The sequence below is a fragment of the Trichosurus vulpecula genome, chromosome 6 (genome assembly GCF_011100635.1).
Source record: "Trichosurus vulpecula isolate mTriVul1 chromosome 6, mTriVul1.pri, whole genome shotgun sequence".
Classification (NCBI taxonomy): domain Eukaryota; kingdom Metazoa; phylum Chordata; class Mammalia; order Diprotodontia; family Phalangeridae; genus Trichosurus; species Trichosurus vulpecula.
This window is the reverse complement of record NC_050578.1, coordinates 202,739,693-202,755,334: the sequence shown is the minus strand read 5'-3', so window position 1 is coordinate 202,755,334 and position 15,642 is coordinate 202,739,693. Positions and strand designations below refer to the sequence as shown.

Sequence of the window (15,642 nt, the reverse complement as noted above, 5' to 3'; positions counted from 1 at the left end):
TTAATTTCTAACCCTGATGGCCTCAGTTTTCATTCTTCTTGATCCCTCTTCTTGATATTGCTGACCAACATCTCCTGGAATATTCTTTCTTCTCTAGTTTTTCATGACACAATCTCTTGATTCTCCTTCTAGTTATTTAGGCATTTCTTCAGTCTCCTTTCCCAGATCATCATTCAGATCATAGGATTATAAATTTAAAGTTGGAGGACTCCTTGCCTTTGTCCCCTTATCTCCATTCATAGTACCACCACCACCACCATCACCACCACCACCACCATCACCACCACCACCACTGTAATTTAATTAGGCAACAGTCAACAAACATTTTTAAGATTCCTATATACAATTTGCCTTCCTTCTGTTAATTATTTCCTATTTATCACATATATAGCTTCTTGGTATAGATTTGTTTGCACGTTGCCTCCTCTATTAGCTGTAAGCTCTTTGAGGGTAGAGACTATTTAATTTTTATTTTTTGTATCTCCAGTTCCTGGAATATAGTAGGCAATTAATAAATAATTGTTGATTGACTATAGCAACATCATGGCTATCTTTAAACAGTGATGGCCTTAAGGAGTGACAGGTCCGAGCATATAGTCTGTCTGTTTTTTTCCTATGAATCGGTAGAGTGGCTGTTCCCTGAGGGATCCTATCTACTATGTGGCCCATGCCTACTTCAGATATGAATCCCACTCTAAGTCGAAGCCTCAGGTGTAAGTGGAGGCTTTTGTTGTAGCATTTATCTTATCAAAACACATCACTTCCTGAGTCCCTCAAATATAATTTGGGAGGACCATTTCTTGGTGATTACAAAGTTGTTCAATTTCAGACAGTACTTGTTCAACTCATTGCATTCATTTGACTGGTGCTTTCAGAAGAGTAACTTTAAAAAAAAACAGCTTTAAGATACTTTGCTTCTATATTTTCTTTCATTTTAATAGTGGCATTTTCTGTTGAGGACACAGATTCAGTTCAATTTTTAAAATGGATGATTTCTTTATTGTGTTCATACATTGAGGGATGCAGGATTTGATATTTGAAATTAGATTGGAATATTTAATATTATTGGTGAATTATGCAAGCCACATGTCATAAAATGGAGAGAAAATGGCTTTTTCATACTATTAGTCAAAGGGAATAGTGAAGTGGTATCAAAGGAAGAGGGTTATATAATTTAAAAAGCTTTGTGTGTGTTTCCCATAACATATCTACCAAATCTCTCTCTATTCCCCTTAATTGTAGTGCCTCCCTTCTGAGATTATGTCTGTTTATCTTGCATATATCTGGTTTGAACATAGTTGTTTACATGTTGCCTCCTCCATTAGTCCATGAGCTCCTTGGGGAAAGGAATTGTTTTTTGTCTATATATTTGCAATACTTGAGGCATGCTGGCTGGAACACAGTAAGCCTTTAATTAATATTTTTGACTCATCTTTTATACAAAGGAGGAGGCAGCAAAGAGGGAGACATTGAAGATGTAAGGATCAGTGCATATACAAGTAAATAACATAAAAATAAACATTGTGTGTGTATATTGCCCATTTAGGTATGTATATGTTGACAGAGGTTTGTCTAAATGAGAGACTTTGATAGATACTTCAGTGATGCCCACTTCTCTCCAAGGGAGACTTTGATGCCTGACTGGAGAGGAACAAAAGGGTCACAAGGATTACCAATATGTTTTTCTCAGAAAGGGGGTGCTGGACTAGAATTATATTTATCTGTTTCCTTAAATATTGTTAGTTGAGGAGAATTCTTTTTTTCCTCATTTTCAAGCCAATTTACCAGTTGCTAACCCCTGAAGATGAGAGAATAAACCATGTTTATATCCTAAGGCTGATCCCTGCTCATCAAATGCTATTAATACAAAAGACATTCATTACATGTAATGAACAGAGAATAAACCCATTTATCTAAGCAGATAACAAACAAAAATCAGACAAGTTATATGGATTAAAATATACCAGATAAATACAGAGTGAATGAACTGTCCCACTGGGAGTGAGATATCTTAGCCTAATCAGGAGAGAGGGAGGCCTGGATCTCCCTCAAGCAGAAATACCCTGAAGTATCTAGGAAGAGAAGCTGGAAATTAGGGAAATGCTGAGGAACTGGCTTTCTCCTATAAATCGTACTTCCAAAATCTATTCTCTCTCTCTGGGTCTCTTTCTGAACAAAATCTGGAACTGGGTGTTTTCCCTCTTTAAGCAGGAAGAAAGAAGGCTTCTCTTCTCCACAATTCTCCTGCCAACTCCATCCCTCACACAGGTCCAGGGCACAGATTCATCAGTCTCTCCAAAGAGGAGAGTATTGTTCAAATGCTCTAGATTTGAACCTGGATTATGTAAAAAAGAATAAAATTATAACTAATCAGAACCAGAAAAATATACTTTTATCTCAATTGTATGACTAATTAAAAGATTTACATTTAAAAGTGGGAAACAGAGAGGAGAAAGGAGAAGGGGGAAGAAAAGGAGAAGAGAGGGGGACATAAGGAATGATACAGAAATCGACAGAGTTGGACAGAGAGATACAGAGATCCGTATGGAGACCCAGACACTCACAAGAGACAAAGGCTGACACAGACACACTATGAAATGCTTGTGACTTGAGATTCCTATTTTAGGGCTTTCTAGGGCATTGCTGCTCTTTCAGCGATGCTCTTTTTTGTTGTTGCTCTTTTCTAATGTCTAACTTCATTGGTTGATGAAATTTTTATAGAAAAAATATATAAATGTAGATTAACAACTTCATTAACTTGCTCCTAATGTCATAGTCCATATATAGCTTAAGCCAGTAGTGTGCTGGTAAATGTTTAACAAATGGTTCCAATCCCACTGCACTCCTACCCAAATATACACGCATATTTTTAATATATATTATTAACATTTTTCCCATTGTTTTCTTAAGTCTAGACAATCAACAAATCAATAAATCATCCCCTGATTTGCAGTATTTGTAGATCACTAAGGTTTAAATGCTCACACTGAAAATGTAACAATTGGCTGTTGGCTAGTTCTAACTTACCAGTGCCATAAATCCAAGTCTTCTCAACTTCAGCAACTCCAATAAATGTCAGTCAGTTGGTCAGTCAATGACCATGTATTAAGCACCAACTTTGGGCACTAGAGATACAAAAAAGGGGCAAAAACATACCTGTTCTCAGGAAACACACAGTCTAATGGCAAGACAGCATGAGAATAAATAGCTATATACAAACGAGATACATGTAGGATATACTGGAGAAAAATATAAATAAATGTGCCTATTATCTCTTGGTCTTTGCCCTATGGGATAGAATAAATTGTCCTCTAGTTTAGGACTGTCAAGTTCAAATAGAAATAGATCCCTAAAGGCTTCAAATTGACACAATCTGTGTTGCATTTTTATTTATTTTGTTATATTTTACATTTATATTTTAATTATATTTTATGGTTCTGGCAAGACTGGGGAATTGCAGCCTGCCAGTGAGGAGTCTGTCTGACACCTCTGCTCTACTCTTTTCCCACTTCTGGCTTAAACCCACTGGAGACCTTCACCAATAAAAATGACATCCAACATATATGAAAGTAAGGTATCTAGCTCCAACTTCTCTAACTTTACACCTATCACTCAATCAATGAACATTTGAGACACTGTACTAAGTGCGGGGGGATACAAAAAGAAATTTATTTGTTGGATCACTTGACCACCAAAGCTCAGTGCCCCATTAAAGCTACCAGCACCATTGCTGGCATTATGGACAGCTAATTACTTAGAGCAAGCAAATGCAAACGCATTTCTCCTGGCAGCCTACATACAGGGATCACAGAGGTCCTTCTTCCTGGAGTGTAGGCTGGTTCTTGATACAGGCCATCTTAGCATGTAAGTGAAGGCTGTACTTCACTCGATGATGATGATGATGATGATAGAATTAACATTTATCCAGCACTCAATACATACAGAGGTAGGCCAATGGTACCTATTAACTTTTAATTAACTATTCTCACTTTCTCATTCACAGTAAGACAAGGGAACTCACTACCAGTAGCACAGCGAGAACCAGCTATGGAAAGAAAAAATATAGGTAATGGAAGGAGCTTGTAAACAGGAGTCACAAGCCCTAGGATCTTAGTCCCGACTCTGCTATTAATGTTATGTCTGCTCTGGGCAAGTCATTGAACTTTTCTGAGCTTTAGTTTCTGCTTCTTAAAAATTAAGGAGTTAACCTGGATAATCTCTAAGGCCCTTCTTCTGATCCCCTTAAATTTCAGTGTTGACTCCATCCTTAAACAATTGTATATTTGTTTGTATGCTGACATGTTGCATCATTCCCCGTAGAGTATAAGCTCTTTGAGGGCGATGACTTTTTTGTTTTGTGTTCTTATCCCTAATAGGTAATGGAAGGAGCTTGTAAACAGGAGTCACAAGCCCTAGGATCTTAGTCCCGACTCTGCTATTAGTGTTATGTCTGTCTAATAGCACCTCTCATCAGGGTTGTCCTAAGGATCAAATGATATAATATTCGTAAAGTGCTTTGGAATCCTTAAAGTGACACAGAACGCCGGGTGTTGCTATTATCATTTTTTATTATTAATATGTGATGATGGGTCCTCCTCCATTAGTGGTCTTATATAATGCCATTTATGTTACTTCTCATATACAAATGCTTATGGGAAGCTCTCTGTCACATCCTTATGTTCACTGTGTGTATTTCCATTGTTCTTTGGGTAATTTATAATTTTAATTCTTCCGAAAGAGTGGTGTTCCATGATTTACATCAACTCAGTATCACTGGGAGAATGTTATTGTTAAAGAGATGGGCTTCTGTTACCAAAAGTATGGGAAGTATGAAAAGCGCTAGGAAGTTTCCTAAATTTATTTTAACTTGAAGTCTCATTCAGTTCTGTACCTAATTCATTATCCATCTGCAGCACATGTCCAAGATACATATATTAATAGAATAACCCAATGTGCTGCTTGTCCAGGTGCATGGCATTATCTGTCTAATATGCATATTTTTATCCATTTTGTTTTTATGGTATAGATTGTATCAGTTCATATAACTCTTCCCAAATTTCTCAGGAACTAATCCTTTCATTTCATACAGCACAATGTAATTCCTTCACATACATGTAATGTAATTTGTTCATCCATTCCCAAATTATGGATATGTCCCTGAGTTTCCAGATTTTCATCTCTACAAAAAGAAAAGTTTTAAATGTGCATTTGGATGTTTTTCCTTTTTCTTTGATCTCTTTGAAGTTTATCTCTTAGCTCATTTCAATGTGGCTCATCACCAGATTGCCTGAAAGATGGTAACATCTTTGGTTACAGCCATTCTCAAACACTGCTCCTTGAATTAAAGGAGGTATATCAGTGGAGGATAGACCAACCCCAATGAAATAATAGTTCCCTAAAGTACCAAAGTATGTTTATCATATATTTATAGATTTAGTGCTAGAAGGGAATTTAGAGGCCATTGAGTTCAACTTTTTAATTTTTCAAATGATGAAACTGAGATCCAGAGAGGTTAAGTGAATTGGCCAGAGTTACTTGACTAATGTTGAAGGTGGAATTTGAATCCATTTTTTCCTGACTCCAAGTCCAGTGCTCTGTCCACTGCGCTGAATGACATCCAAAATCTCTCCAGGTACCTGAAAAGCTCCTTGAGGACAAGACCTATAGCTTAAACTTCCTTCTAGTCTCTAAAGTATTAAACCATAGTTTTGGACATCTAGTATGTGTGGGATGGATCTTTATTATATTTAAGGCACTTCAGAAAGTCTTGCTTCTGGCACACAGACGCACATATGTCTTCTCAACAAATGTAGAAAAGCAACATCCTGTTGGAGAGAGAGTGCTGGATTTGCACCCAGAGGGTCCCAGTTTAAGTCCCAGCCATATCCCTTATTAGTTCTGGAACTTTGGTAAGCTTTTTCACTCTTCTGAGTCTAACTTTCTTCCTCTGTAAAATGATAGGGTTAGATTAGATGATCTCAAGACCCTTTTAAACTGAGTTGGTGATCTTATTGCACACTGATTAAAATCTAGGTAATAAAAGTTATCTCATTTATGTGAATTTTTAAATTTTGATTTATGATTTGCAGTAGGTTGGGTTTTGTAGACATTCTCCTTTGGAAAGAAAGTGGAAATGAAGTTTTAAATATACTTGACTTCTACTCACTCATAGTAGGTTTCACAGAAGAGAGTAGTTTTCAGAGGATGTTTGAGAGGCTTGATATGACTATTGATTACTTCTGAGTTTAGTGAAGGGCTCAGAAACCTGTTTCTTAACCCTTTCTTGGACTCTTAAGGCCTTAACTATAGGCTAACAACTCACAGAAATCCATTCACTATAGGTTTTATTATATTAAGACAAGGACATTTTTACATGTGTGGAAATACTTTCCAAATAGCCTCATCTAATGGATGCCTCTCTTAAGATTGTCTTTGCCTGACAGGTAATGCTAAAGGAGAGGGGAGGGTTGCAGTTCTGAAACTTTTTCTTGGTATCCCAGGCATTTGACTTTGGCCATTGTATTGACCATGATTATCCATTAACCCATGCTGTGCTTTGTTGCTGCAGGTGGGAAAGCTACGGGAGAAAATCCAAGAAGTCAAGCAGGAGAGGGAACAGGAGCAGCACAAACACACTGCCTATATCTCTGAGCTGAAGGCAAAACTGCATGAAGAGAAGATGAAGGAGCTACAGGCCCTCAGGGAGGCTCTCATCCGGCAGCATGAGCAGGAAGTTGCCAGGATGGTCAAGATCAAGGATGGGGAGGTGCAACGCCTGCAGACCACGGTGAACGTTTTGAGAGATGGTGCAGCCGACAAAGTGAAAACCGCCTTATTGAATGAGGTCCGAGAAGAAGCCCGGAAATCATTTGATGGGGAACGCTTAAAACTGCAACAGGAAATATTAGAGCTGAAATCTGGGAAGAAGCAGGTTGAGGAGGCTTTGAACAATTTTATGCAAGCGGATAAGATGAAGGCTGCCGACCTACGCATGGCTTATCAGTCTCACCAAGATGAGATCAATCGAATAAAAAGGGAATGTGAGCGAGATATCCGCAGACTGGTAAGTGAGTTAGTGGCAGTTGGGTTGGTATCAGGTTCATTGAATCCCAGGTCTGGGAGGAACATGGTAATGCCATTTGTTTTTCTAAGACTTGTAGTAGCCAAAAAGATTAAGTTAAATGAAGACCTCCAGAGAGGTAGCATCATGTAGTGGAAGAGTATTGGATCTGGAGTTGGAGAAACTGAGTTCAAATCCTACCTCTGCTTCTTTACTGTCTGTGTAACCTAGGGGGTAAGTTCCCTCTGACCCTTAATTTTTATCTCTAAAGCAAGAGATTGTACTAGTTACTTCTCCTTAAGATCCCTTCCAACTCAAAATCCCGGAATCAGTCAGTTTTATTTTCCTTATGACTTATTTTTAGCTTTCTTTTGTTCTTCAAAAGAAAGCGTTTTATTGTCTTTTTTTAATATTTGAAAACAGCCAACCAACTTATCCTACATCATGCCACTGTATTATCCATTCAAGCCAGGATACATTTCCTCTAGTAAATCAAATAAATTTTGTCCCTAGTTCATGTTCCCATCACCTCTTGTCTGGACTATATCAACAAACTCTCCTAATTGGAGTCTTGGTTTCAATTCTCCCTATTCTCTGATCAATCCTTCAAATAGCTGCCAAAATAATGCATCTCAAACACATGTCTGACCATGTCAGTCCTCTGCCAAGTAACCTTAGTGACTCATTGCTGCCTCCAGGATAATATCCAAATTGCTCTGTTGAACTTTTAAGCTTTGTATGATTTCCCCCCAGCATTCCCTTTCCAGGCGTCTTAGATGTTATTCCCCTTCCCACATTCTGATTCCTTTTGCATTGTCCTACTTGCTATTTTCCATACTCAGCATTCTGTCTTCTAGCTCTGTGCATTTGCATAAGTCATGGCCATTCTGCCTGGAAGACCCTCATTCCTTCCTCTTCTGTACCTGTCCCCTTCATTCAAGAGTCAATCTATGTGCCACTCTCTGTGGGAAGCCCTTCCTTGTACCCTTAGTTGTTAGTGTGCTTTGCCCTCTTAAGTTATATATCAAGTGTGTATATATGTGTATACATATATATTCACATATATACATACTAATTAATATATGTACTAATATAATTTAATATATATGAAATATAATTACATATAAATATATATATACACACACACGGGGCAGCTAGATGGCACAGTGGATAAATCACTGGGTTTGGAGTCGGGAAGGTTCTTCATGAGTTCAGTCTGGCCTCAGACACTTACTAGCTGTATGAACAGGGAAAGTCACTTAACCCTGTTTGCCTCAGTTTCCTTATCTGTAAAATGACCTGGGGAAGGAAATGGCAAATCACTCCAGTATCTTTGTCAAGAAAACCCCAAATGGGACGCAAATAGTCAGACATAACTGAAATGAATGAACAACAACAACAAAATGCATATATATATATACACATATATATATACATAAACATATACACACATAATATATATATATATATATATACACATACATTTACATGTGCATACACACTAAAACATGTGAATATATAATGATTTGGTGAGAGAACTAACAAGCTTCCCTAGACCCCAGTTCCTTTATTTGTAAAATGAGGGAGTTGGACTAAATGACCATTAAGGTCCCTTGTAGTTCAAGGTCTACGGGCAGTTCAGGAATAGCCTTTTGAAGGGGGTACGGTAGAGGAAGCTGAGATGTGAGAGTAAAGTACAACACCACACCAGCACCTTGTCAACCAAACACAAAGGGCCTTGTTTAATTAATAAATAGACGGACCTATTTCCCCAAACTGATCAGGAATGGAAAACAACTTTTCAGCGAGTTCCACTTGCATAAACCTAAGTGGTCTTATACTCAAACTCCTATTTGTCTTAGCTTTCTAGTACTCATCTAGTTGGACTATTTGTATAAAGACATTTCAATCCAATTATATATTCCTCTGAATAAGGAAACAAAAGGCTGCTGAGCTATACTGTTGGTATTCTGAGCAGCTCATTGTAGGTTTGAGATCATAACTCTAAGACTTTTCTCTGCTTCCCATTCTGATCTACCCCAGTGGCCCAGAACATGGCTTTGTGTCCATACCTCTCCAGGTGATCCACTATTAACTCCTTTTACCCTTGTGTGTGACTGTGGTTTCCAATGTGGCACCTCCTGCTGTGTTGAAACAGTTGATGCTAGAATGGCTTTGCCTCCCTTCCAGGGGCTCTTGTCCTCAGAAGAACCTCTTTAAATTAAACTAGACAATTTGCAGAGAAAGAAAAGTGAGAGTGGGAGAGAAATAGTGAAGGAGAAAGTAGAAGACCTCACTCAAGAAACCGTAATTCTGATTAAGACCTTTGCATTTACAATCGCAAAATAAAGTCAAATTCATGAGTTCCACATAGAGGGATTCTATGGGGTCTTTGAGATAGGTTATAGGATCACAGTGCCCATTTCATAGATTAAAGCAGTTTGAGAATCGTCTTTCTATCCTAGGCTACTGAGGCTACTGACTCATTGAGGGGAAGCAGAAAGGAAAAATAAATACCCCCAATGAGGCTTACAGACAAGATTTAAAAATTGCTGGTTTCCATGACAGTGCAAATACCATATTATCTTACTATGCATTACACCATATATATAATATGTATGCATACATACACACACACACACCACACACACACACATATATATATATATATGGCAAGAGAGAGAGACAGAGTTAGAAGGGAACTGAGAATTCCTTAGAATCTAATCCACCCCCTTCCAAAAGAATGAATTTCTCAGCCTCATTACACTAATAAATAACTGTACCATCTTTTCTAGTTATAAATGCTAAAGTACATATGTATCATTATTATTATTATACTTATGAAGCCAGAGCATTGTAGGTATTGGAACTCAACATGTGACTTCATTGGAATAGGGAACTCCCAGGAGAGGAAACTTTTCACCAATGCAGGTTAGTACCTTTTCTGCAACTCATGGTTTTAGGAAGTTGCACAGAGCCATTAGCTAACAGACTAACCATTTACTATGTGCCAGGCACTGTACTAAGCATTAGGGATTCAAAGAAGGCAAAAACATAGTCTCTGCCCTCAAGAAGCTAATATTATAATGATAGTGACAGCATACAAATATTTGTGCATACAAGATATTACAAGGCAGTCTTAGGGAAGTCATTAAGAAGGAGACAGAAGGGAGAGAAAGGACCTCCTGTAGAAAATGGAGTTCGAACTAGAGGGAGAGGGAAAAAGAGGGCCTAAGTTTTTGGAGGGGTTGGCAACATACACTTCTCAATCTCCAAAGCGATTAGTCATTAGAAATTCAGCAACTCATCTTTAGGAAGGAGGAGGAAGAGGGCAGCTGCTCAGCAGTCATCCTCCTGAAAAGGAGTCTTCTGCTCTTCCACACCTGGTTGTTCCAGGCTCCACTCCGACTTGATGGGTTGAATGCCTATTCTACCTTTCCCCATAAGTGCATTCTACTCCTGCATTGTGGTGTGGCTTTTTAAAAAATAATATGGAGAACATAGTTGCCCCCTTGCCCAAAATATCACAAGTAAAGAAGCTATCCAGGAGTCAATAAATACCTGGGCCCTATCTCTGACTTAATAAGCAAAAGCCTGTTAATATAAATAATATAAACCACTGAAGGGGAAGAACTTCAAGAGAATATGGCTTATGGGTTGTTTATACTTTGCTGTTTGGTCATTCCACTCATGTCCTACTCTTCATGACCCCATTTGGGGTTTTCTTAGGAAAAGGTACTAGAGTTGTTTGCCATTTCTTTCCTCAGCTCATTTTACAGATGAGGAACCTCTGAGGCAAACAGGGTGAAGTGACTTGCCCAGGGTCACATGGCTAGTAAGTATCTGAGGCCAGATTTGAACTTATGAAGGGAAGTCTTCCTGACTTTAAGACCAGTTCTCTGTCTACTGTGCCACCTAGTTACCAGGCTTACACCTTGCATAGGTCAAAAAAGTGGGTAGAAAAATTGGGAAATATTTTAGGAGTTTTGCTGTTGAGGAGTGCTAGAAGCATTTTGTCAAGTCAACTCGACAAGTATTTATTAAGCACCTACTATGCGCTGACACTGATATGTTCTGGGGATACAAAGAAGTAGAAAACAAACCCTGACTTCAAGGGGTTTGTGATCAAATGGGGGAGATAACATGTAAATAACTACGTACAAGCAAGTTATATAAGGGATAAATTGGGGATGATCTTCAAGAGAAAGAACTGTCATTAAAGGGAACTGGGTACAGCTTCTTGTAGGAGGCATTTTGACTGAAATTTGCAGGAATCCAGAGATAGGGAAGACAATCATTCCAGCCATGTGAGAAAGCCAGTGAAGATGCATGGAGTCAAGAGATGGATTGCCTTGTGGCAGGGACAGCATGAAGGCCAATGTCACTGGAGGATAGAAACTTCCTCTAGAGAAACATGAAATAGAAATATATGAATGAATAACAATCATGTTAAAGGACTTTCCCCTTTTATCAGAATTTATTTTTATCAAATAATTTTTAAAAATCATGTATTAAAGTATTTGTCTTTTTGCCTTAGATGCCACCACACCACTCAATGCCAAATTCACTGCTTAACTGCATGGATGAGATCATCCCATGAACCTAGTGACATCTATTTCTCTGCTCCTTTTAACCTTTCTGTTCTGTTATTTTTAATTGGCTCGCTATAGTTTTGTATGCCAACTACAGTCTTTTTAGGAAGTAGGTAAGGGTATAAATCCTTGACAAATGAATCAAGCTTTCATCTCTCTCTGTAGACACTGCTGGAGCCAGTTAGGCTCTATCCTTGCTGATGCAGCATTCTCATTCCTGAGACAGTTAACTCCTAGAAGATACTGCATTAGGAAGTTTGCTGCACAAGCAAAACATATGGCAAATTGGAAGTGGTTTGCAACTTTCAAATCTATATTTTCTCCTTCAGGAAACTGCTTTCTTCCAAGGAATTTCAGACATACTATTGAAGTATAAATTCTAAGAGGAAGAAAATTCAGAGCTGATATGAATAGAAAGGGGGAAAGGGAAGGGAATAAACATTCATAAAGCACCTACTATGTGCCAGGAGCTGCGTTAAGTGCATAACAAATATTATGGGTTGTTCAGATTTTCCTAGGAAATCAGTATGGTTGGTTTTTAAAAAATAGATTATTCCTTTCTTTCTATGATTGTAGTCAATATCCTCACTAGAAGACAGTTCTGGGGTTCAAACAAAATAATGATGCAATAATTCTTAGGCTAATGAATGATTTGAGCAAGTTTTGAGAGTAGTGACTGTGGATGGGAGATAATTGATGATTTCCAAAGCCCTAACCTCATTCTAACAAAATGGCGATTGCTGTTTGTGCCTCAGTTGATGGATTACTGGGAGTCTCCTAAGACTCAGACATGCTAGGGTTATCTTCTGTACAGTGTCAGAGGTGAGATTTGAACCTAGATCTTTCTGACCCCAAACATAGCCTTGTGTTCACTATATTAAATCGCCTCTTGAGCAATGACACTAGGTTTTAACATATTTAGGGATAATAACAAGTAACATGAGAAGTTGTATGTGTTAAGTAGTCCTAGTTTCATTAGTCTCAGGGGGAGAGTTTGCCTCATCTGCCTTTAAAAATAACATCTCATATATTTTAAAATTTCTTTTCATTTAATGATGCTCCAATCTTGGAGTAAAAAATTAACTGAAATCCAATGATATTATTTGTCTTTGCAATAGATCAATTATGCAATAAAACAATATTAACTAAACTAACAACGTTATGTATCTAAAGGAAATCAATTTGCTTCCTAGTAAAATTACTTAAAATAGATAGAATTAAGGAGGATCTGCAGTGATGCCATTTTATATCATTGGAATTTTTCTTATTTTCATGTTTATTATTCATTTTAAAATTATTTTACCATTAGATTTGAAACAGTTCTAGTAATCTCTTCAAAACGGATTTCTAGGATGATACTGTGGAAAGAGCACTAGATTTTGAGCCAAGAGACTTGAATTCGAACCCTGATTTTAAGTCATATGATCTGGTTGACCACAGACAAGTGATTTAACCTTTCATAGCTGTAGTTCACTTCTCTGTTAAATGAGGAGAAAGATCCTTGCATGACTACACATCTCTCTTGCTTGTGAGAGCTTTATAAATTTCAGAGCTCTGTCAAAATGAGAGTTAGTGATTTAAATATCCAAGGACCTCAATATCAAATAATAAGAAGGATGATAACCAAATTACAATAGAAACCTTTTGTCAGTATTCTCTGGGCTACTTGGAAGATAAGTAAGGAGAGAGTCCAAGATAGGTTCATAGATTTCCTGCATCAAGAAGGATGTGAGAAGTATCTAGTGAGCTTTTATTGAATTCTGTCTTCTTTTCCCATGGAAACCTAGAATGTGAATGTAGAAAGTGTTTTAGAGATCACTCATAAGGGAAAACCGGCCCAGAGAAAGGAGGTAAATTGCCGAAAGTGACACAGCGAGTCAGTAGAAATGTATTAATGGGCATTCCAAAAGTACAGTGCTCTTAAAAGGCAGATTAATGGTCAGGTTTCAGATTCCTGTTACTGGACAATCTAAGTATATTTCAGTGTTGACTTTTCTGCAGCATTCTGTCCTTTATCTTCTTCTTAAGTTCATATCAAATGCCTATTATTTTTCACCTTTTAGTTTTTATATATATATGTGTATATATATGTGTGTATATATATATGTATATATAAAGTTCAGTGGAATTTCTATAAACTTAAATTATATTTACTTTTTAAATCACCAAGCTTTCATTTTTCTCCTACCAATGGACAAAAAGAAGAAAAAATCAAACTCTTGTTAAAAAAAAAACATTTATAGTCAAGCAAAACAAATTCTCATATTGGCCATGTCTAAAAATGTTAAATGGAAATATTAGATTACCATTTAAATATCACCACCAATGAATCAATGACAGTAGAATTTCCATATTGGGATTTTAATATCATAGTCTCTGATGTGTGATCTGAGAAAGTAGAAATCTCATCCAGCTATCCACCAGAACATCTGGATCTCAGGATTGGATATATTTCCATCTGTCTTAACATTATTCCCATTTAGCAGATAAGCAAGCTGAAGCTTGGAGGGCAAATCATTCAACCACTGTTAAAAATCTTATAAGTGTCAGAGCCTGAACATAAACCCAGGGCTTCCAAGCACAACAGTGCTTTCTCTTAATCATAATGTCCCTTTGCAAAGGTCTTTCCTCACAATGAACTAGTTAATACACACTACAAAGAATTTCTTCCTTATTTCAGAAGCAGAAACTGAGGCTAAGAAAGGTGAAGTAATTTGTTTTCATATAATTGGTAATAGAATAGATATAGCAAAGAAATGATCCCTCACCCTCATCATTTTCAAGGACTTGGCTTCAATTCAGATCCTATGGAAGATGCCTATGGGGGGAAAAGTCTAAATATGAGTTTCCCTAATGAATGTTTAAAACGAAAGCATTCCCTAAACCTATGATGCTCCTTGGAGAAAATGAAATTTTATTTCCTGATTATATTCCCTTTAGATAAAGGCCAGTTTCCTTTGTAACAGGATGAGACAGTAGCCCATGGCAACACAGGGTTCTGTGTACATTATCAGTTGCTATGCCACTCTTTTCTTTCTTTGACTGTTTATATTGGATTAGGAAGACAAGAAGGAGTTCAAATTTCCTCTAACATATTCAGTTCATCTTACTTAAGGACAAATGAACAAGTATGATAAAGTGAAAACTGTGGTAAGCTGGAAAAAACCGTATTTTGTGAACTGACTTTGAAAGGAGGCAGTATGGAACAGTGGAAATACCACTGGTTTGGGAGACAGGGCACTGGGGTTCAGATTTCTCTTCTGATGCTACCTGTTTGTTGTTGGACAGTCTCTCTGAGCCTCACCTTCCCTACAATGGTCATTTAGTTAGTAACAGAGGTGCTGCTTGAACTCAACTCTCCTGACTCCTACACCAGAGATCTTTTCACTGACTCCAGAACCAGACTTCACGTGTGGACAGTCTCCACATTGGTCCACTTAGGCAGCACAATGAATAGAGCGCTGAGCCTGGAGTCAGGAAGACTTGAGTTCCAATCTGGCCTTAGACTAGCTGTTTGACTCAGGCAAGTTACTTAACCTCTGTCTGCCTCCATTTTCTTAACTGCAAAATGGGGATTATAACAGCACCTACCTCCCAGGACTGTTATGAAGATCAAATGAGATAATATTTGCAAAGTATTTCTCACAGTTCCTGCACTTAGTAGGTGCTATTATAAATGTTATTTCCTTCTATAAAATATAGACTTTTAAAAATATAAAGTAGAACTTTCAAGGCAAAACTTTGAAAAATGTTGAATTGATCCTTCATGCCTAGATAACCCTAAATTCTTTGGGAAGGGTACTAAAGAAGCCAAGGTCCCGGGTCAGACTCTTCATAAGCCAATTAATTTTATGCTATTGTGCAGCCATGAACTGCAGTAGTTACTATATGTAGGCTGTTCACCACAAGAGGGTGCTGGCGACAGCATGCAAATCCATTCTACTCAGAGATTCAATTGCAAGTAGATGCTTTGTTAATGGCACGTCAGTA

General features: G+C 37.6%; 1 protein-coding gene across 2 annotated transcripts in view; it reads left to right on the top strand.

Moving 5' to 3' along the window:
• The window catches only part of JAKMIP1 (janus kinase and microtubule interacting protein 1), a 214,917-nt gene that overhangs the window by 149,850 nt on the left and 49,425 nt on the right, over positions 1-15,642 (top strand). For both annotated transcript variants that reach the window (XM_036764633.1, XM_036764632.1), the window contains one exon: positions 6,569-7,063. In XM_036764633.1, coding sequence (XP_036620528.1) covers positions 6,569-7,063 — 495 coding nt within the window. The remainder of the gene's footprint in view (positions 1-6,568; positions 7,064-15,642) is intronic.